This window comes from Erythranthe guttata, chromosome 6, assembly GCF_056151865.1.
Source record: "Erythranthe guttata isolate IM_541 chromosome 6, IM_541, whole genome shotgun sequence".
NCBI classification, from domain to species: domain Eukaryota; kingdom Viridiplantae; phylum Streptophyta; class Magnoliopsida; order Lamiales; family Phrymaceae; genus Erythranthe; species Erythranthe guttata.
Genome location: NC_142538.1, coordinates 3,928,550 through 3,950,720, shown reverse-complemented (window position 1 = coordinate 3,950,720; position 22,171 = coordinate 3,928,550). Strand labels below are relative to the sequence as shown.

Below are 22,171 nucleotides of genomic sequence, written 5' to 3'. Positions count from 1 at the left end.
TGCATATGATTTTTTAATCAGAAAAAGTAAATTAAATACCTAATAAAATAATTTAAATTATGAACTCAATAAATTAATGTTTCATTAAATTAATAAAATCTTATTAGTCCGGCCTCTATTAATTTATAGCGAGTTAACCGTAGTTATATTACTGGAAACATTCAGCCACAATAAATCCCAATAAAGGAAATTAGAAAAGGGGTAAATTCCACTTTCTTAATTTGACTTTAGTATCACTTTACCGTATCCTACTCTTAATTATATCGATTTGCCCCTATGCACTTGAAAAATTGTCTCAATGTGGCCCTCGTTGTTAGTTGTCAGACGTTTGACCTCAACACCGTTTGATCTAAGCTCTGAAATTACAAACACGTCACCCTCTCTAGTTTAAATAATTATAAAAAAAAAACAAATAATAAAAAATCAAGACAACGAGAAAACATAGTTCACGACGCCAGTTACAATTTATTTTTTTAATAATTATTTATTGCTATTCTATAATTTTCAGACTTAGATCATACGGTGTTAAGGTTAAATGTCTGAAATCTAATGGCGAGGGCCACAATGAGACAATTTTTCAAATGCAGGGGAAAAATTGATGCAATCGAGAATAGACGGTGTAAAGTGATAACGAACTAAAATAAATGGGGGAAATTGAAATTTACCCAAGAAAAAATCCAAAGTGATAACAAGAAAATCGGGGAAGGGGCATTTTCGATATATCAGCATCTCCGCCATAGACGGCAAAAGTTGGAGCAACGACAAGTACAGTAACAATGTGCTGCCGCGGCGATGGCGTTTTGCCGATCTTTCATCCATTTTAATCCGCGTATACACACAGCTAATTTTCTCTTCCCAAACTGCCCTCTGAAAACCCCTAAATCCGCCGCCTTGTCATTCTCAGCTCCGCTTTCTTCACCACCGTCAGCATCCATGGATATCCCACCGGAAGGTTACAGAAGAAACGTGGGAATTTGTCTCATTAGCCCCTCTAAAAAGGTAGGTTTTGCTTTTTCCCACCCTCTGTTCATTTGTATTTGCCCTAATTTGTATATTTGTATGTATAATAGGGTTATGTATTGATAATTGTTTGTTTATGTGGGGGGTTTTGTGTTAGATTTTTGCTGCTTCGAGACTTGATATACCAGATTCATGGCAAATGCCTCAGGTTAGATTCTCTTATTGATATGCAGTTGGCTGTGTTTTTGAATTTTAATGTATATTGTGAAAGAGGCTATTATACAGTAACGAATACAGTGTAGAAACACTTACGGAATCTTGAGATTAGGGTGAATTTGCTTCACTCAGAACTTGTTATTATCCCCTTTCGCTCACGTGTGTGTAGAGGGCGGCTTTTCTCGTATTTTTCCGTTAATTTGTGGGAGTTGAAGGGTGGTATTGTTTTGTAGGGTGGAATTGACGAAAACGAGGATCCTAGAAATGCAGCCGTTAGGGAACTGAGAGAAGAAACTGGAGTTACTTCAGCTGATATTATTGCTGAGGTATGGATTTAAGTTCGACTCGTTTCGCATTTCTACTTGTTAGGGTTGCTTTCAGCAGATTCAAACCTTACTCTCATTTCCATGAAATTATGTTAACATTGTGTTTCTTTGCGTTTTCGTTTTTTCCCTTCATTTTTACTGATACCAACTGTGATGAAGTAATCATATATGTTATCGAAATGGATTTACGATAAAATAATTGCTAGTGGTGAACTGAGAGAAGACTCGAAGTTGATGGAACGTTAGAAAATCTACTGTAGTGGGCTTTAGAGCCACGTAATGTTCGGGGAAAGGGAAGTGACGAGAGATTCTTGCCGAGATTCCAAATAATGGATTACGTGCTTTTTTTAACAGACTTCCGAAATATACAATTGCGTTAATTAGGGGCTTAAGCTTTACATGGGGAGCTTAATAGCTTATATTTTTATCTTAATCGTTGGACTCAGTAGCCGACTGATACTCGTAGATGATAGTTAAAGAATGTTTCTTGCACATAACGTAATTTGCATTGACATTAAACGGGTTATTTTTCTCGACACTGAAACTTGCCGTATGTTGCTCAGACTTGTGTTTTATGACAACAGTACATGTGTTGAGCTTTAGCAAATTAGTTTCTATCATAATGTAGATGCGATGGTAGTCGGGATTTTCTATTTTTCGTTTCACCGAAAGTTAACAGAGATATATTCTATTATGTGACTGCACACATGCATTATTGTGTTTTATATCTCACATGATTCTTATCTGCAGGTGCCGTATTGGTTGACGTATGACTTCCCACCACATGTAAGGGAAAAACTCAATAAGCAATGGGGTTCAGACTGGAAAGGTCAAGCACAAAAATGGTTAGCACTTTCATACGTCACCGAAAGATACTTTCAGATTCGGGGTTTGACCAAATAATCTCGACCCGTTTGATATGATGTTCATAACCACAGGTTTCTTTTGAAATTCACCGGAAAGGAAGAAGAAGTCAATCTTTTAGGAGACGGGACTGAAAAGGCTGAGTTTGGACAATGGTCGTGGTTGTCACCTCAAGAAGTAGTCGATCGTGTCAGTTTTCTTTCCAAATAAAAATTTAAAACTTAGAAAAATGTGAGAATTTCTTTGTCGTTATGTTGTGACTGAAATTCAACGCTCTCTCGATTTTTCATTTTCAGGCGGTGGAATTCAAGAAGCCAGTGTACGATGAAGTTTTGAAAGTTTTCTCTCCATATCTTCAGTAAGACTATCGAATTTACGGCCAATAACCGACTACTGTTTCTGCTGTTTCAGTAAGGTCTTAGCAATTTATATTTGCATTAGTGACATAAATCCCTTAAATTGATTCGTACAGGGAGCGTCGTCATGCCCTTCTTTAGATGTTAATGCTCCTAGCAGTATTGCCATCGTTGACGAAAGTTGCACCTCTAAAACCGATCAATTCTTGCAATTATCTATTTTTATAATCTTGAGCTGATTAATCTATACCAACTTCCATTTCTTTTATATGGATATCTGCATGGTGTTTGAAATTTGCTTACTGCTTGGAATGATTTTCTGCTTTCATCAATTATACAAAAAGGAAGCGAAAAAAAAAAAAAGTCAATGAAAAACGTCAACAATTCCTTGTAAATGGTCGATAATGCCCTCCGCAACAATCTCAGGGGAGAACCTTCTCACCATATCAAGCCTAGCCTTTGCTCCTTTAGCTCTAGCTTCATCTCGATTCATCACCACACGCCTCATCAGAATTCGAAGCTGGTCAACACAAGGCTCCGCCCACAAATGCCCCTTAAAAGGCCCTTGTTCCACTTCACTCACCCCCACAATAGGTATCGGATAGCTATTCTCCTCCGTCAGATACTCGGTGGGCCCAGACCAATTCGTGGCAATCACCGGCAACGACATGGCCATTGCCTCCACAATCGGCCGCCCCCACCCCTCCCCTCTAGTCGGCAAAACAAACGCATCAGCCGCCAAATACAACCTCGGCAAATCAACTTGAGGTACGTGTTGGTCAATCACGTATATCTTCGCCCAACCGTCACTAGGTTTCTCCATATCACTACTCTCCACAAAGTCAACAATGTTGTTAGAGAAATCATTCTCCGAGTGATAAGCGTTTGTCAACAGATACAACGCCACGTCATCGCCGCTGGAATATTCCTTCAAGTAAGCCCTCAACAACACATCCCACCCCTTCCTATACTCCCACTTGAACACACTCAAGAAAACAAACGGTTTTCTGGAATCGGATCCTTTCGATCCCAACACTAGACTACCTAGTGGATCCAAGTCCATCGGGTCAACCCTAAACGGGTCGAAAAAATCCGAATCCACGGGCTGGACGATCTTCCTAATCTTCGTGGGATCCACCCCACTCTGCGTAAATGTATCAACATGAAAATCGGTCGGAACCCAAACGTAATCCATCTTATTACACCGATCAACGTGTTCCGAATTCACCCTATCGGTTTCGAACATAGTTCTCCCGACGACAACCTTAAACAGACCGTAACCGGTGGGCGGGCAAGGATGGGTTTGAAACAGAGGGGGGTACCAACCCCCTGGCTCACTGTGACAAACCACAATCGTCTGATTCAATCTGCATTCAGTATTGTGAAGCTCAATAGCTAGGTCTCTCATTTCCTGGGGCAAACCCTCCCAAAATTCGACGTTTTCTTGATCGCCGTGGTGGTCGATGCTCAGTTTGAAAAATGGATTCTTTTGCTTCTTGTTGTGATTGTTTAGGGCTAGGATGTAGGACCAGGCTTCTGAGCTGTAGCCGCCGCCTGAGAGGAAAGGGGCCATCCATAAAACACAATAATTGGGTTCGGCGATTTCGTTCTGTTTAGGGATTGGATTTGGATTTGGAGTTGAATGTAGAAATTTTGAGAGAGATTGAAAGAAATTAGGGCGATGAAGAAAAGTTGATTTTAGGAGGTAAATTCTGCAGAGGTTTGTTCTGGTTACTATGGTGAATGAGACGGCTAAGAAGAGAATTAAGATGGGGAGAAGGTAAATTGGTTTATTCGGTTTCCGGTTTTCATCTCTATCCATTCTAGAGAGAGAAAGAAGAGAGAGAGAGAGGGGGACTGTAATTAGGGAATTTCTGGTGGGAGATGTGAAGAAGAAGAAGAAAATCAGAAATTGATTCTAGTTTCTTCCCGTTTTTGGACCTCTTTTATGATTAAATACATTATTTACCCCTTTTATCAAAATATTTATTATTTTGCTCCGTCAAATGTTAGTTTTTTGGCATTCTGCATCCACATCTAACACTTTAATAAATGTTCAAATAAAACAATTTGCAACTTTTATTTCTAATTTTTTTTAAGAAAGTATATCATTTATTCACTTCATTCATATCAAAGTTAAATAAGAAAATACTCTTTATTATTTCATACATAAAATATTTTTTTATTCACAAATTATATTTAACATACAATAATTCGGAAATTAAAGTCCGATCGAAAATCGAATTTCCAACGATTTCATGCATAATTCGATTATCATCAAATATAATTTGAAAAAATTGGATTCCTTAACTTCAAAAAAGGAATACAAACAAATTTGTTCAAAATTGAAAATTTTCGAAACTAAAGTGGTAGACAGTAAGTATAATAAACAATTTACTCGGATCAAGTAATTACTCCGATCAATTCACAAGAGACCGCCGATTAACGCGAATTCAAATCTCTTTGCCAACGGTCGGCCGGTGAATCAATTCAAATCGTAAACATAATTAATTAATTATATTTCAATAAAAGATTTTCATTTTAACATTTCCTTAAACATCACTTCTAATTAAGTTGTTATTATTTATTTCGGTGCACAATAAATTAGTTAAAGATCTCAACCAATTGCTCCCAACTGAAATCCTACTCTGTAAAAAAAAAATGAAGATTCCATCTTCTTCCCCAAAACGTTTTGAATCAGGTAAATTCCATTTTCTCTCTCATAAAATTTTCTCCGCCATTCGTTGTTTGCGTACAGAATCCGCTGCAAATTGCAATTCTGGCGGCAAAATTGAAATTCATCTGCGAAATATCAATGGATTGAGTGATGCTCTGTTTCTGTACGAGAATATGTCGAAAACGAAGCCCTTTCCTAATGTGAAGCAGTTCAATAAATTGCTTTCGTCTGTAGTCAATCTGAAAGAGTATTCAACCGCCATATGCATTTTCAAACACATGTGCAATGTGGGGGTTCCGACGAATGAATATACTCTGGGTATTGCCATCAACAGTTATTGTCTCTCCGATCGGGTTAATTTAGGGTTTGCAGTTCTGTCGACGTTCTTCAAGCGCGGTTCGGCACCCAATGCGATCACATTCGCCACCTTGTTGAAGGGTTTGTTTCGAGAAAATAGGATTGGCGAGGCGCAGGAATTGTTTAGGAAGATTGTAAGAGAAGAGCTGTGTGAGCTGAATGTAGTTATGTATGGCACTGTGATCGACGGGCTCTGCAAATCTGGTAATACCGCGGTGGCTATTGAACTCCTCAGAGTAATGGAAACGGGAAGTTGTAAGCCAAACACGCACGTATATACAATGGTTATTGATTGCTTGTGCAAGGACAGAATGGTGGATTCCGCCTTGAAGCTGTTCGATGAAATGTCGGAAAGAGGCGTCGCACCTAATATTGTCACTTACAATGCTTTGGTTTGTGGCTTGTGTAGTTTGAATCGGTGGGAACGAGTTAAGATGTTATATAAGGAGATGTTGGATTGCAAAGTATATCCAAATGTGATTACATTCAGTGCGATTATCGATGCTTTAAGCAAGCAAGGATTGGTGGATGAAGCGGAAAACGTGTTCGACATCATGGTGCGAAAGAATGTGGCTCCTAATGTAATATGTCACAATGCATTGATGGATGGATTTTTTCTGCAGGGGCGAGTCGATGAAGCTAGGAAGCTTTTAGAATCCATGGTTAGCAAGAAAATCTCTCCTAATCTTCACAGCTTTAACATCTTAATCAATGGATATTGTAAGAAAATGATGATAGACGATGCAATGGACGTCTTTCGTGAGATGCCGCGTAAAGGGTTCGTTCCTAATTTGATTTCTTATAGCACTCTGTTGCATGGGCTTTTTCGTGGCGACAGATGTTCTTCTGCACTGAAGCTTTTTGATGAATTGCGAGCTGTTGGGCTAAAACCGGACTCCCATACTTACTGTATATTGTTGGATGGACTGTGTAAGAACAAGCTAGTCGAACAAGCGTTTTTGGTGTTGGACGAATTGGAGCACAAAGGAGAAGATCTTCATACGGCTTACTACAGTATCGTCATCGATGGATTATGCAAAGCTAAAGATCTCGATAAAGCTCGAGCTGTTTTTAACGATCTCCCGTCTTAAGGATTGGAACCAGATGTGGTGGCGTACAATATCTTGATTAAAGGATGCTGTCTAAACGGGCTACTTGAGGAAGCTAAAGAACTTTTTTCGATGATGGAACAAGATAGTGTGTTGCCCAATGCGGTCACCTACAATTTTATTGTTCATGGAAATCTAAAGAGGGGCAAATACGATGATGCTGCGAGGTTTTTCGAGGAAATGGACGCGAAAGGATTCTCTCCAGACGCATGTGTGTTTTCTTCGTTGCTTCATTTAGTCGGGACAAAGGAACAAAATCCTGCTGTTCTAAAAATGATTCATATATTGGCTCCAAAGAATTCTTTAGTCAATCATGCGAAAAGAAGAGGTTAAACAATCGGGACAGCGGTTGTTTATGAAGGTGTTAGCTTCGTCTATTGAAACCAGAAACTAAATAACACTATTCGTAGAGGTTAAACAATCCCGGTGAAGTTAACTTTCTCTGCAGCTGTTGACGGTATATTCCAGAAACAGTTTGCGGTATCTGGAAGGATACTCCGTGTTAAATTAAAAGCACGTCACAAGGATGGAGAATGCACTACGGATGTCTTGCAAAAGCTTGATTATTCGCTAAGCTATCGAGAAACTCGTACATGTACTGTAAGGAAATCCGTGGTGAATAGTGAAGACTGAAGATGCATGAGAGCAAGTGAGTACTTGTTCATTGTGAAGCTCTTTTTGATGCTGTGATGCATTAATGCTGATGATTCAAGACAAAGGCATATAATAATTTCGGTAAGAGTGACCCTCCAATCCTTTTCTTGATCATGTACAGTTTTTGCATATCAAGAAACCAGTAAGTTTGGGTTAAATTACACCTACACCCCTGAGGTATGCTAAAATAACTTTAAGGTCCCTGTAGTATCGGTAATTGCAATCACCCCTAAAACATCATTAGAAACCCTAACGAAATAATGCATTGGATAAGTTATTCCGTTAGTGTTTTAACGGACTATTAGTTTCATGAAATCTTGGCTCCGGTAATTGTTTCAGAACTATGATTGTAATTAACAATACTACAAGAACCTTAAAGTTATTTTACCTTGCATTGACGTTGTATGTGTAATTTACCCATAAGTTTGACTCAGGTTTTGTAACATCTTCATAGCAATTGATATTTTATATTTTAGTTCACTTTAGTCTATAGGGAATTTTTTAGGTTAAAAGTGCTATTTGTTATAATTTTAGGGTGCAAAGTGTCGAACTGGCCTAATTTGAGGGTGTAAAGTGCCATTTACCCTAAAATAGTAAAGCATAAAGAAGAAGGGGCTTTTGATTGTAACAATTTCCCGCTCCAACTCCCAACTTCGTTTTCTCTCAATTCAGTCCCACCATTGTTTTTTCGTTCTGCAACTTCTGTTCGGTGTACTGCGTGAGATGAAAACAAGGGTTCTGATTTCTTCTCCCATTTTCCACCAATCAGGTAATTTCAATTTATTCAGGCGAAGCAGCCCACTTCATTTTCTCTCCGTCTTCCGTTACTTGGTTACGAAATCTACTGCAAATTGCAATTCCCGTGAGAAAACGAAGCTCGACCTGGGAAATATCAATGGGTTGGACGATGCTCTTCGTTTGTTTGAAAAAATGACAAAAGCAAGGCCTTTTCCTTCATTCAAGCAATTTACTCAGCTGCTTTCGCGTTTGGTGAATCTGAAAGAGTATTCAGCATCCATTTTACTGTTCAAGGATATCTGCAATTTGGGGGTTTCAGTCGATGAGTACACTATGAACGTTGCTATCAACAGTTATTGCCTTTCTAACCGGGCCGATTGCGGGTTTTCGATTCTGGCTTTGTTCTTCAAGCGCGGCTCTGTTCCGACTGTTGTCACCTTCAATACTTTACTGAAGGGTTTGTTTCGAGAGAAGAAGGTTGCCGAGGCGCAGGAATTGTTTACGAAGATTGTGAGAGAAGAACTGTGTGATCTAGATGTGATTATTTACGGGACCGTGATCGATGGACTTTGCAAGTCCGGTAATACTAAATTGGCCGTTGAACTGCTCGGAGTGATGGAAGAAGGGAGCTGTAAGCCCAACATCAATGCTTACACGATGGTGATCGATGCCTTGTGTAAGGACAGAATGATGGATTCCGCCTTGAACGTGTTCGATCGAATGTCCGAGAGAGGCATCGCACCGGATGTTGTCACTTGCAGTGCTTTGATTTGTGGCTACTGTAAAACATACCCAGATGTGATGATAGATAATGCAGTGCATCTCTTTCGCGCGATGCCCGTTAAAGGGTTGAACCCTAATTTGGTTACGTATAGCAGTCTGTTGCAGGGGCTGTTTCTTAGCGGCAGGTTTTCTTCAGCGCTGGAGCTTTTTGACGAGTTACGAGGTGTTGGGCTTAAACCTAACTTCCATACTTACTGTGTTTTATTGGATGGATTGTGTAAGAACGACCGTGTTGAAGAAGCATTGTCGTTGTTTGATGAACTGAAGCGGAAAGGAGAAAATCGGCATATTTCTTACTACAGTATTATAATGGACGGACTGTGCAAAGCTAATAGACTCGATCAAGCTCGAGCTATTTTTAGTGAGCTCCCTTGTATAGGATTGGAGCCTAATGTGGTGACCTACAATATCTTGATAAATGGATGTTGTCAAAACGGGCTACTCGATGAAGCTAAAGATCTTTTCTTGAAGATGGAACGAGCGGGTTTGTTGCCGGATTGTGTTACGTACAATATTATTGTGCAGGGATATCTAAAGAGCGGCGAATTTGATGGTGCAGTTACATTTCTTGAGCAAATGAGTGCTAAAGGATTCTCGCAAGATTCGTCTACGTTTACAATGATGCTCCAAAGTACTTCACCGAAACTTGTTAGCTAAATAAATCGCGACGACGAATAACATTTTTGGACAACCAATTTTGTGAGAATGATTGCTCAAAGGGTATTTCTATGTTTGGTTATTGCAACATTAATGTTCTGTGTTGATTATTGCAGCAGAGGTTTGCAGTTTATGTTGGTTATAAAACGTGAGTTAAAAGGTTAGACGAAGGGTTACACTGAGAAAATGAAATGTACATTCACAAAAGTATGTACAGTAAATACAAAAGGTTGGAAGAAGGTTACACTGAGAGTTAAACTACTTGATCGAAACACCGAAGAGGTTGAAAAACACATGGCAAACTTATTACAAAGAAAAAAGGATTTAATTTATTCCCAGACAATGAACTACGTAAATCTGCTCAGGCAGTGCATTTCAAATCTTGGACTGTATGCGACTCAGGGTGGCCTCGATCGATCCATGTGGTTCGTCCGTCGGTAAAAAAACATCATCCTCAAACTGTAACAATCATCATAAAATGTGATGCAGCATAAGATATATGCACCCTATGAGTAAGTAACTAATGCGTCTTTCTCAAAAAAGAAAAGAAAAAGAAAACATACCTTAACAATTACAGGATTATCTTTGCTCGATAAGTTGACTGGTAGAAAGTGAATATTCGGCATTTTCAACTTAACCGACGATACATCAGAAACCCTGAAATAATCATAGCAAAGAGTCAATAAATCGTACCACATAATCCATAGTAAGCAAAGGTACACCACACGCAGAAGATAACCTGGCAAGTACGGCCTTTGCCATATAATAGAGAGTACTTTGAACAGATGGGCTGTAGACTCCTTCTTTAGTAGGGCCAAAGAAAGTGTCGAGTAAAACCTTTTTTACATCCGTATATTTCTCCATGAAGTAAGATTGTTTTGCAGGGACGCTTGCAAGATTCTCAAAAGGGTACCTTTACATCAAAAAACTAATCTTAGGAGAAACAGATTACATACTGTATACTACATAACACAGAAACGTGATCATATAAGATTGCAAGTCAATTTCCATAAATACAATTTTCTCTACCCATTCCATAATTACTACATGCTTTACTGCAAGGAAACCAACATACGGAAATGTACCTCCAAGACGCAGAGATTTCTGTTGCCAGCATCCTCTCTCGTGTTTCGGGCAATATTGTATACTTGTCCCTTATGAATCCTTCAAAACCCGACTGCAATTATGTAAATCTAATGTGAGAAACAAACACTACCGAATAACAAGCACGGACTAATGTGTCTATGGTAGAAACAAACAGCAGCAACTAAAGATCCGAAACATTATAATACTGAATCTGGATAGAGTAAAACATGCTAAGGCTATCGAAAAGATCAACATATAGGACTTTACTCCTAAAACGGAAAGTTGGAAAGAATAGTGACCATATAGGACTTGTTTAAATGCGCAAAGCTGCAAAATTTCAAGGTTTTTGAGAAATTATTGAGATGCTCAACATCAAGAAAACAGAAAATTCGATGGGACTTATCACTCTGATTACTATCGAGTAAGTTGCCATTTGACATGATGCCAAGCCCCAAATTTACCGAGGCTAATGAGAATATGCAGAGAAATCTAGAATAAAATACTATATATCTCCATCGTACAAAACAAAGAATGAAGCTCTGGCAAAGATGATACACGGTTAAAGAAAAATGATCTGAATTTTGTGTTAACTCACTTGGGTTGTCTTCAGCACCGCCAAACCTTCAATACCAGAAATAACCTGCAGGGAGCCGGACTTCTTTACGATGACTTCAGTTGTGTGTTTCTCAGATCCGAGCTTGAAACCTAGAGAGAGAGAGAGAGAGAGAGAGAGAGAGAGAGAGAGAGAGAGAGAGAGAGAAATTTATGAAACAACGTTAATAGCTACAGAAAAAAGGGATACCAAGAGACACAGTTTAGCAGTTTCGTCGTGAAACTCACTTAGGAAAAAATGCAGACATATATAAGATACTGTCCTAAAGCAACTAACCATGTCGATGAGGTTGACCATCTATGTAAATCCGCTCCCACGGCTTCTCAACTATGTTGATTATAGCACTAGATACCTATAAAAAAAATATAACGAGGTCAAAGTTGTCCAATCCTCAAGCTACGAGTAACATGGAGAAATATATAGTGCACAACATCACAATTTCAATGCATTTCAAAATATTACCGTTAAATCGTTAACTTTTAATAAAATTCTTATTAGTGTCAGCTATCATACAATCAAAAATTAAGCTTGATTTCAACTCAATCACAGAGTTCAAAAGCTCTAAGCTTCAATCATAAGTTCATAAAACTATGGTATAGTAGAGCATTCAAATGCATTTGCAGCATAATTGTTTAAGCTATTACCTGCGGATAAAACGATGTGAAGTGCTTCCCAAGTACAATGGCGAAGTCCTCCACCGAAATCGGCTGCTTACATTCTTTCGCTTTTACGTATACCTGTACCACATCCAGTGCCAAGGGGGTTTGAAATTGTAGAATAAAAAAATTAAATATCACTTTATAAAAATAGTGGACAAAATGTTAAGATTTCAAAAGAAAAATCAGGTAGGGTATAAAATAGTGGACAAAATGTTAAGATTTCAAAAGAAAAATCATTATTGCGAGGGTAGGGTTTAGAACCGGGACCTATTAAAAAAAAGGAAGCACAACTTTACCACCTCAACCAACTGCCGAACTTATGTATAACAGTTCTATTTATTTACAATCTAGACCATAGCTAGATCCGCCACTGACCACATCCAATTTCACATCCAATTTCAGTATAAAACAACTAAAATATTGTATTTAATGAAATCAGTTCAATAGAAACCCTCGAATAAAATTCACCCACACAAAAAAATAAAAATCCGATTACCGTGTTTTTCATGGTATCGGTGGCGACGATATCGGAGTTGTCGGCGCGTGTGTAGGCGGCGAGGCAATCGGAGAGAAGGCTGATGCTGACGTTCCATTCGACGAAAAGATGGCGTCCATTTGCTTCCCTCCACACTCTACCAACTCTGACCCTAGCTTTCCCGTGCCTCTGCTCCAATTTCAATCCCTCCATAGCCGGTTTTCTTCAAATCTACTGACCGCGAGTCGAATCTCAGCCGGTCTCCTCCGTGAAAACTTGCTTTCAGTCTTACGCGTCGGCGCGTCGCTTTAACTCGCTATGTTTCGGCAAATTGGTTTTTTTCTTTTTTTGGGTAAATTTCATTAAATAGCAGTACAGCACACAGATTCCCTCAATTCCATTAACAGAAAAACCTAAGAAGACCACTGTACCCCTGACAGTATGGCCAAATTGCATCCAAACAAATTATTGGTGGTGGTTTATTTATTTAAATAAAAGAGTAAAAAGCAGTTTACCCCCTAAACAAATGCCCGTTTTGCACTTTGCCCCCCAAACAAAAAAAATTTGCACGTTCTTACCTAAACTCCAGTTTTTGTTGCACGGTACCTCAAAATTGGAATATTCAGGCCATTTTAACCGGAATCTTACACACGTGCTATTCACGTGAGTTTTAAAGGGGCAAAAGAGTCTATTCTCTTACATTCTTCATAAATAAAAAAAAAAAACAAAAACAAAAATTACAGTATTATAATACCTATTGCAATCAAAGCAGCAACAGCAAACATCTCAGCAATCGCCAGGGGCAAATTGGAGAGAATCGACAACACTTTTCTAGGCAAACCCTTCAGCCTCCACGAATCGACCTTCGGCGGCGGAATTTTCGGATCTCCACCACTTCCGCCGCCGGAAACCGCCGGAGCTCCGCCAGGATCAGGTGCTTCAATTTTAGTTGCCGTGCTCTTGTTCTTCTTCTTGCCCTTGTTAATTCTACTCTCATTGTCAGAGGTTTTGAGCTGCGCAAAAACGGCGGTGTTGGTGGTGAAAGAGAGAGTGAGGGTTCTGCCATTTCCGGTTTCTGCCATTTCCGGTTTCTGCATGAAGTGTAGAGACAGTAATAATTGTTGGGGAAGGGTAATTGGGATCCAATATACCAAATAATTGGTATATTGCCCATTCCTTGTAAAGAGGCGGGCGGCGGCGGTGGAGGGTAGGGTGGAGAGTGTGAAGAGGAGTAGAGTTGTGAAGAGGAGGAGCAAGCAGATGGAGCTTGTGGATTGGGCTTTGTTTAGGAGGTGGTGGTTCGAATTGTTGCGCCTGAGGGTGATGAATTTGGGAAAAGATTGAAATTGTTGAATTATTTGTTGGTGGTTGTGGCGGCGGCGGTGGTGATGGCGGCGGCGGTGGTGGTTTCTTGTTCTTGATTTTGGTGGTGTTCGTCGGGGAAGAAAACTAAGAGGAAACCCCCAATTGCAGATTTTCCCAATTTTGTTTTTATTTTTTTTGTTATTTTTTTTAATTTATGAAGAAGGTAAGTGAATAGACTATTTTGCCCCTTTAAAACTCACGTGAAAAGCACGTGAGTAAGAATCCGGTCAAAATGGCCTGAATATTCCAATTTTGAGGCACCGTGCAACAAAAAGCGTAGTTTAGGTAAGAACGTGCAAATTTTTTTTGTTTGGGGGGCAAAGTGCAAAACGGGCATTTGTTTAGGGGGTAAACTGCTTTTTACTCTAAATAAAATATGTTAATTCTTTAATCTAAATCATTATTTTCCTCCTCTTTCACACATCTCGATCAAAAAAAAAAATAAATAAATAAACAAATAAACTTTAAAAAATACTAAAAAAAATAAAAATAGTACCAAATGACCCCCACATTATCTAGCATGGTTAATCAGGACAAATACAACTTTCGTCCCTTAAGTTTCCACTAATCACAACATTTGGTCCATCATGTTCAAAATAAATACATTTAACCTTCATATTTTAGAAATTCATTATTTTTAGTCATTTTCATAAAATTTTCCTTAGTACTAACGAAATCAAGCACGTGTACATCACCTTCTTAACTGACGGACTAACTGTAATTGACGAAATGACCAATAGTGTCAAATTATTAAAATATGAGGGCCCAAATGTGTAATTTTATAAACATAAGAGGTCAAATATGGAATAACTACACAATTGAGGGATAAAAATGTAGTTTACCCTAAATTTATCAATCACCCGCTGTCCGATGTTCTTCCTGCATTAAAAACCAAAGTCAAAATCTCAGCTGCCAGTTCCGAAGAGATTGCTTGGTTGATTCCCCACATGCAATTTTTTTTTATTCCCCAATTCCCGATAAATCCGCGACGAAATTCGTTAATCACCATTTTTCCCCTTTTGATTTTCCCTACTTTTTCTTCGCCTTTTAAACAATACAGATTGGGGGAATTTATTCTTCTTCTGCCGTGCTGTTAAAGTTGATTGAACGTGGGGGATTTTCGTTGTTTCCTGTTTTGATCATCTACATTGCTTTGATTCTGCTTCAAAGATCGAGGATTTTTGTTTACCCAATCAATTTTTTTTTTTTAATTTTTTTTTCCGATATTTTTGGGGAAGTAGAAAAAGGATTCGCAATATTTGTTTAATTTAATAGGTGGGGAATGGAGAAATTGATCGGAGAAAAGAAGAGGGTGGTGGTTGTCGGCGGCGGAGTTGCCGGCTCTCTCATCGCCAAAACCCTTCAAAACCATACAGATGTTTTTCTCATTGATTCGTAAGCTCTCATTCATCTTTAATTATTTCTGTTATTAATTTTAATTTTTTATTAATTGTTATTATTATTATTATCAAAATGAATGGCAGGAAGGAATATTTTGAGATCCCCTGGACAAACTTGAGATCAATGGTGGAACCATCGTTTGCGGAAAGAACAGTGATCAATCACTCGGACTACCTTCCGAATGCTCACATTGTTACATCCGATGCAACGAGCATCACCGAAACCGAAGTTGTGACCGCACAAGGACGCGTAATTGCGTACGATTATCTCGTCATCGCCACCGGGCATGTGAGCGCCGGTGCATTTTCGAAAACCGAGAAGCTAAGTTACTACAAAGCAGGTAAAAAAACAGATTACCGATAAACCTCTATAAATTAATGCAGTCGGATTAAGGAAATTCTATTAATTTAGCGAATTATTAAGTTATCGAGTTAATAATTTAACACGTTTTCACCGAGTTGGGACCGAGAGAAACTATTATTTAATCGAGATTATTAATTTATCGATGTTCTACTTTAATATGAACAACAACAGAACTGCAGTTGTTGGTTTTCATTTCAAAGCCCAATTTTACGAATTCGGAAGAAAAATTTGGAGTTGCATTGGTTCGTTTATATTCATTGTGTATCCGCCTGCGTTTTTAAATAGAGTCTTTATTTCGATAACGCAGATTTCGTGTTTTATTTGTTCATGGCTTGCAGAGCAGGAAAAAATAAAATCGGCAGATTCAATTTTAATCGTTGGAGGAGGGCCCACAGGCGTAGAACTAGCTGCTGAAATTGTTGTTGACTTTCCTGACAAGAAGGTAACACTGGTGCACCGTGGATCGAGGTTAATGGAATTTATCGGAGAAAAGGCCAGCAAAAAGGCGCTCGATTGGTTGACTTCGAAGAAGGTTGAAGTCATCATGGAACAGTCTGTTGACTTGACTTCTGCGTCGAACGGTGTTTACGAGACATCAGGTGGGGAGAAAATTACAGCCGATTGCTATTTCCTCTGCACCGGCAGTCGAACCGGTTCATCGTGGTTAAAGGAAACATTTTTGGGAGAGAGTTTGGATATTCACGGAAGGTTAATGGTTGATGCAAAATTAAGGGTCAAGGGTTATAGTAACATCTTTGCTATTGGAGATATCACCGATATTCCTGTAAGTCATCTTCTCTATTTATGGTAATCGGGTTCGTAAATTCTGCATAATATGCAAAAAAATGTCGATATTTTATAAAAAGGAGAAATTGATTGGTTTCCTACTCAATCATTTGGTCCTACTATATACTAGGAGTGGCTATCGATCGATTTACTTAAGTACATGAAAATACTTATGAAGAAGTTGTAATAACCGTAGTTGAGAAGAATAAAAATCGTAAATGAAGCCGGAAAGGGAAAAAAACTAAGAGTTTTTTACTTAATTTGGTTCTCGACATGCTCGATTTACTTAAAAAAATTCCTTTTACTTCGTGTATGTGCATAATCAATAGTGGCAAAGCCAACATAGAAGTCTATAGTGTATATAGTGTATATAGTGTATATTTGCCCCCACCACCACTTATAAAAATGATCAAGTATTTTATATAGAGATTTGTTATTTGCCGCCCCTCTAGAAGTCTATAGTGTATATTTGCTCCCCCGGAAGATAACATTATGGCTTCACCACTAGAAATAATAGTTAGGACAAATTGCTCTTCATCCCCTATAAATTATTATTATCGCATTTCCCCCCTCAAAAAATAAAATAAGGGAGTGCCCCCCTTCAAAAAATGTTTTTTTTCTGTTGCGGGTTGACCCGATAGCCGAATTCCGATGGTTTATTCACCGGAATGGAGTGTTTTGGCTGCATGTTGCCCCTTTAAAATGTTCTTTTTGTTGCAAATGTTATTTTTATGGCACGTTGCCTACCAAAAATTGGATTATGGGGCAAGTCAACCGGAGCAATATTATAAAGTGGGGTCGGCTCTTTATTTAATTTTTAGGGGGGAAATTACGAAATTGGGAAATTTATAGGGGTGAAGTGCATTTTATCCTATTCGTTACTTTATTATGATAAGAAGTCGATTATTGTTGTACCTTGTAATCTCTAGTTGAACGTTTTTCTTCTCCCTCTCCTTTTTATTTATTTTTTATTGTTTTCTTAATTTTTAATTTTGATGTGGTAGGAAATAAAACAAGGATATTTGGCTCAAGCGCACGCTTCATTGGCGGCAAAGAACTTGAAGTTGTTGATAAAGGGAGAAAGCGAGAAGAAGATGTATAGTTACAAGGCGGGTCCCGCAATGGCGGTCGTTTCACTTGGAAGAAAAGAGGGATTGGCTCAAATTATGTGTTTGACTATTGTCGGGCGCATACCTGGCATTTTGAAATCGGGCGATTTGTTTGTCGGAAAAACGAGGAAGGCTCTCGGCCTCAAATCTACCCTTTCGTAAACCAACAAGATATTCGCTTTGTGCTTGGATTATTCTGTGTGTTGTATTCTTATACCTAAAGAAAAAAAAAACTCCGTTCGCGTCGAAATTTGTGTTCACGAATCGATGAGGCTTGTTTGGCTGAATTTGTTGTGGTGGTGGTGTTCTACGATGTATTTGAAATTGTATTTTGAGTTATTGTTGTGGATTTGAAATCCGTTTTGTGTGGAGTTATTTGAAATTTCTCTTTCGATTTTTTTTAGGTTCCGATTGACGGGTTTGAAACGAATGGATTGAAAATTGTTTCAAATGAGAGTTTATCTTTCTTTGAAATCCATTGTATGAATGAACAATTCGACTCGATTTGACAACAACAATGTGATTGTATGATTCCATGAATCTACTATCGAATATTGTATTGATTAATTAAGTATTTAGATTACATCTTGTACAAATTTGTTATTATATATAAATGGGAAAGTTACAACCACTCCTGAGGTATGGTCAATTTACAAAAAAACCCCTCTTGTTTAGATAATTACATCAACCCTCCATCTATGATTTTTTCTTACACCTCCACCTTTATGGTGTCAAATTCAACATAATCATCTAGATTTCGTGAAATGTGCTCTAGTTTGTACTCGTTTTGTGTAAAAATACAGTTTCTGATGCACCACAATCTGATATATACGAGCCAAAAAACATATATTATGATCATCTTACTTCAAAATGTAGAGTTCGAATGAGATAAAATGGGTACAAAAATGTTTAACATTCCATATAATCTCGAAGATTCCACTAAATTTGAGGAATTATGGGTGGTTGTAATTATCCAAACACAAGGAGGTTTTTCGTAATTTGACCATAACTCAGGGTGATTGTAATTTACCCTTATATATAAATTGTTCATAAAGTCTCTTCGTGAAGATATGACATTTAATTGCGGACTTGGATAATATCAAATCTTACCAACTCCTATTATTTAGTTAACCTAGTCTAATAGTAGCAATTAAACGAGGCCTAAGTAATTGAGTTTTTACGGACAAAACCGAATCGTACTACACTATGGTTGACTTGAGTTGAGTCGACCCGCAACCCGACCCGAGAAAGGGTTCGTATATATACGGGGCCGAGCGTACGTTCTTCCGAGAAATTGTCAATCAAATTGCAGTATTTTACTTAGAAACTTTCTCTAAGAACTTTTCCTAAATTCCTTCTCAAATTAATAAGTCAAATAGTTGCAATTCATATCATTGTTTCTCTCTCTAACCAGATAACTTCAAAACAAATATTCTCCTCGCAAAATTTACGCGTTTGAAAAAAAAAAATTCTGATCAATTTTTGAAACCCTAATTTTCACTGCAAAATCTGTAGAAAAGCAGCAGCAGCAGCAACAATGAGGAGGGTGTTTGGAGTGAAGAAAGACAAAGAACCCCCTCCGTCCGTTCAAGATGCATCTGATCGGGTATGAAATTCTCTACCAATCGAATTTTAGTTTTCGTCGCCTTTAATTGTTTTTACTTTTGCAATTTTTTATCGTTAATTGGATTAGTTCGTTTGCCGCTTTTGGTTGATGAGCATATTGTTGTGTGTGGATATGAATCTGCTGATATAGGGTATTTTTAAGTCCATTCTATGATTGTTTTCTCCTTCATTGCTTTGAAAAAAATAGGATTTTGGTGATTTATGTGGTTCGATTTTCGATTTAGAGAATTTGGGATTTTAGGTGCTGCTGATACCTGTCAGGGGTTAGATCCTCAGATAATTTCTGTTGGCTTCTTGTGCATTCTGTTGGACTATGTATTACGGGTGCATCTGATTCCAAAAAAGGCATATCCATCGGAATTTATGACTTTATAAGTAATTTGATTCATAATTGCTATAAGGAAGTACCATTAAGGGTGTGTGTGTGTGTGTTGTAGGCAATTTTTTTTAGAAGGAACGTGCATCAAATCCTCCATGGTTGGAGGGGTAGAATTTGTGTGCATGAAGAATTATTTGTATCCTAGAGTGTTCGTATCTGTCTTTACTGATATGCTTTTGAAATGGTTGCGTGGTTGGTTTCTTATGTTTCCGTGTCCTTGAAATATTCTGTTTCTAAAATATTTGTCATTAGCCCTTGTTTGTGTTTATGTTTATTCATTTGAATTTTTAGAACTGATCTGCAAGAAAATTTCGTTTCAGATCAATAAAAGGGGTGAAAGTGTGGATGACAAGATAAAAAGACTTGATGCTGAGCTTGCACGCTACAAAGAGCAGATCAAGAAGACCAGACCTGGTCCAGCACAAGAAGCTGTGAAAGCTAGGGCGATGAGGGTTCTTAAGCAAAAAAGAATGTAAGCTAAATCATCTTTGTCATTGGATCTTTCTCACATTTGATCCACGTAGACAATTTGGTAACTCATAGGAATAATGATTGCATGGATGATATTCATTTTGACACTTTGATTCATGGTCACTTTGCATTCAGATAGAATTTCATGATGCACTATTACCACTGCTCGATAAAGGCACATTTTAATATCTATATATGACATAACTTTACCTATAAATGACATACTCATTTTTCTTGAATTGTTAGGTATGAAGGTCAGCGTGACATGCTCTATAATCAGACATTCAACCTGGATCAAGTTGCATTTGCTGCTGAAGGAATTAAAGATGCTCAACAAACAGTATGTATTAAGATCCTCTATATGCTTTTTATTCCAAGATGAATGACTTCTTTCTAGATAATTTATTTCTTTGCCTTTATTTCTTTTCTTTCAGTGAAGATTTAAAATAATTAAGGTTGAAATTTTCTGATCTATTGATTGGAAATGGATAAGAGCATCTTAAGGATGACTAGTGAATTATTGGGTGCTGTTTGTTTCTAAATATTCATAGTTTGTGGCCTGCTTGGTTTCGCATTTAGAAACTCATATGCTTTTATGGCTTTAGTTATTCTGTATGTAACTAATTCTGCTCGCATTATGTTCAGATGACAGCATTGAAGTCAGCAAACAAAGAGCTTAAGGGAATGATGAAGACTGTGAAAATTCAAGACATTGATGTGTGTATCTCATTTCTGACTTTTTCTCTTCTGTGATGAAGGATGTTTTCTTCAATACTGTTCTTATATTGACCACTGGACTTGATCTTTGTAGAATCTACAAGACGAGATGCTGGACCTCATGGATGTGAGCAATGAAATCCAAGAGTCTCTTGGTAGAAGCTATAATGTTCCCGACGACATTGACGAGGATGACCTCATGGGTGGTAAGATTACACCCAAGTACAACATGTATCATAGTGCCACTAGACATTATCAAAAATGTTATCTTTTTTTATTCCTTTTGTTACATGGGAAAATATAGTTTTCTTCTAGTGTGTTTATATGAGATTATGAAAATCCCGTCAGCCTTTTCCTCTTATTAGTGCCACGACGCCACCAATTTGACTAGTTACAGAAAATGATGAGCTGCCAGAGTTAGAATTGATAACCTAACTCTTTTTGTTGATTGTTTCCGTTATTTGTTCCAGGCAGATAGCTGTCTTCTTGTGATTCATTTGTACATCAGTATACTTAAGTTGATTTTTTTTTTGGGTTCTACTATGCAGAGCTTGATGCTTTGGAAGCAGACATGGGGTTTGAAACCGAAGGAGATGGAGTACCTTCCTATCTTCAACCTGATAGGGACTCTGATTTAGACTCAGAACTTAACTTGCCATCAGCACCAAGTGGAAGTGCTCCGGGAAGAACAAATGCACAGGTAATACAATTGTTCTAGGGTAAACAACTTCAATTTTCGTTTTCTTTTTTTCCAGATGCACTGCCTATGTGTATATCACTCCTTTTCATATGCCTGAAAAAATCATAATAGCCCAGAAGATATAATTGCCTATGGCCTTTTTGTAATGTGGAAGTCTTGTGTACCAATTTTCATACCCCCCCTATTCTGGCGTTAGATGTTAAAAGGTGTCACCTCGTTTTTTGGAGTTGAACTTTTTAGTGCTGTAGTACTCATGAATATTTTGTCTTGGGTTTTGTCAAACTGTATGTAATAATTGATTTTGATGTTTCACAGGCTGAGGACGAACTAGGTTTACCGGCTGTCCCTCGAGCTTCACTCCGAGGTTAAAAAGGGAGCCGTTATTGGTGAAATTTGTGGAAGTGTCGTGCTTATGGCCAGGGCATTATTGTAAAAACACGTTCAAAAAATCTATTTATTTCTTGTTATTGGTGTAACCAGATTATGAAGGTTGTTTTGACTGGATATTGGATGAATATTCGATCATCGAGGTGCAGAGAATATGTTCACACAGTACCGTAACAATGTTTTTGTTGATAGCTCGACCGAATAATTCATTAATCCTCTTTGCGTTGTTTAAACTCAAAGCTGGATGTGTATAGATTGATGCTTGGTTTCTGGTTACTGATATAATTGTGTGGGCCCTTTGCCTTAATTCTCTCTTTCTGTTTAAACAAAGGAATAG

The 22,171-nt window shown here is 38.0% G+C and overlaps 5 protein-coding genes and 1 non-coding gene across 7 annotated transcripts; 4 read left to right on the top strand and 2 right to left on the bottom strand.

Moving 5' to 3' along the window:
- The first annotated feature begins 668 nt into the window (after positions 1–668).
- NUDX26 (nudix hydrolase homolog 26) lies at positions 669–3,016 on the top strand. 2 transcript variants are annotated; one of them, XM_013003140.2, is made up of 7 exons: positions 669–999; positions 1,118–1,168; positions 1,410–1,502; positions 2,253–2,347; positions 2,441–2,555; positions 2,663–2,724; positions 2,839–3,016. In XM_013003140.2, the coding sequence occupies exons 1-7, from the start codon at positions 793–795 to the stop codon at positions 2,861–2,863; spliced, it is 648 nt and encodes a 215-aa protein (XP_012858594.1). In that variant the 5' UTR covers positions 669–792; the 3' UTR covers positions 2,864–3,016. The 2 variants fall into 2 exon arrangements, with proteins under 2 accessions (XP_012858594.1, XP_088675653.1); XM_088819527.1 differs by having other exon boundaries at positions 691–999; positions 2,663–2,969.
- LOC105977770 (UDP-Glycosyltransferase superfamily protein) lies at positions 3,007–4,641 on the bottom strand. The gene has a single exon (XM_013003139.2). The coding sequence runs from the start codon at positions 4,542–4,544 to the stop codon at positions 3,087–3,089; it is 1,458 nt and encodes a 485-aa protein (XP_012858593.2). The 5' UTR covers positions 4,545–4,641; the 3' UTR covers positions 3,007–3,086.
- Positions 4,642–5,373: 732 nt separating this feature from the next.
- LOC105977332 (uncharacterized) lies at positions 5,374–9,787 on the top strand. The gene is made up of 4 exons (XR_016031495.1): positions 5,374–7,193; positions 7,314–7,480; positions 7,579–7,661; positions 8,119–9,787. It is a non-coding gene; the product is annotated as an uncharacterized LOC105977332 (transcript).
- Positions 9,788–9,870: 83 nt separating this feature from the next.
- On the bottom strand, positions 9,871–12,992 carry LOC105977732 (uricase / urate oxidase / nodulin 35). The gene is made up of 8 exons (XM_013003091.2): positions 12,552–12,992; positions 12,041–12,133; positions 11,673–11,748; positions 11,379–11,488; positions 10,783–10,874; positions 10,437–10,610; positions 10,261–10,354; positions 9,871–10,156 (listed from the first exon to the last, which is right to left on the bottom strand). Exons 1-8 carry the CDS (start codon positions 12,741–12,743, stop codon positions 10,073–10,075), a joined length of 915 nt encoding a protein of 304 aa, XP_012858545.1. The 5' UTR covers positions 12,744–12,992; the 3' UTR covers positions 9,871–10,072.
- A 1,739-nt stretch (positions 12,993–14,731) lies between these two features.
- LOC105977913 (uncharacterized) lies at positions 14,732–17,910 on the top strand. Its single transcript, XM_013003310.2, has 4 exons — positions 14,732–15,290; positions 15,380–15,636; positions 15,998–16,443; positions 17,450–17,910. The coding sequence occupies exons 1-4, from the start codon at positions 15,178–15,180 to the stop codon at positions 17,714–17,716; spliced, it is 1,083 nt and encodes a 360-aa protein (XP_012858764.1). The 5' UTR covers positions 14,732–15,177; the 3' UTR covers positions 17,717–17,910.
- An 823-nt stretch (positions 17,911–18,733) lies between these two features.
- On the top strand, positions 18,734–22,141 carry LOC105977761 (vacuolar protein sorting-associated protein 60.1). The gene is made up of 7 exons (XM_013003129.2): positions 18,734–19,160; positions 19,880–20,031; positions 20,277–20,370; positions 20,676–20,747; positions 20,842–20,953; positions 21,296–21,447; positions 21,763–22,141. Exons 1-7 carry the CDS (start codon positions 19,092–19,094, stop codon positions 21,814–21,816), a joined length of 705 nt encoding a protein of 234 aa, XP_012858583.1. The 5' UTR covers positions 18,734–19,091; the 3' UTR covers positions 21,817–22,141.
- The last annotated feature ends 30 nt before the right edge of the window (positions 22,142–22,171 follow it).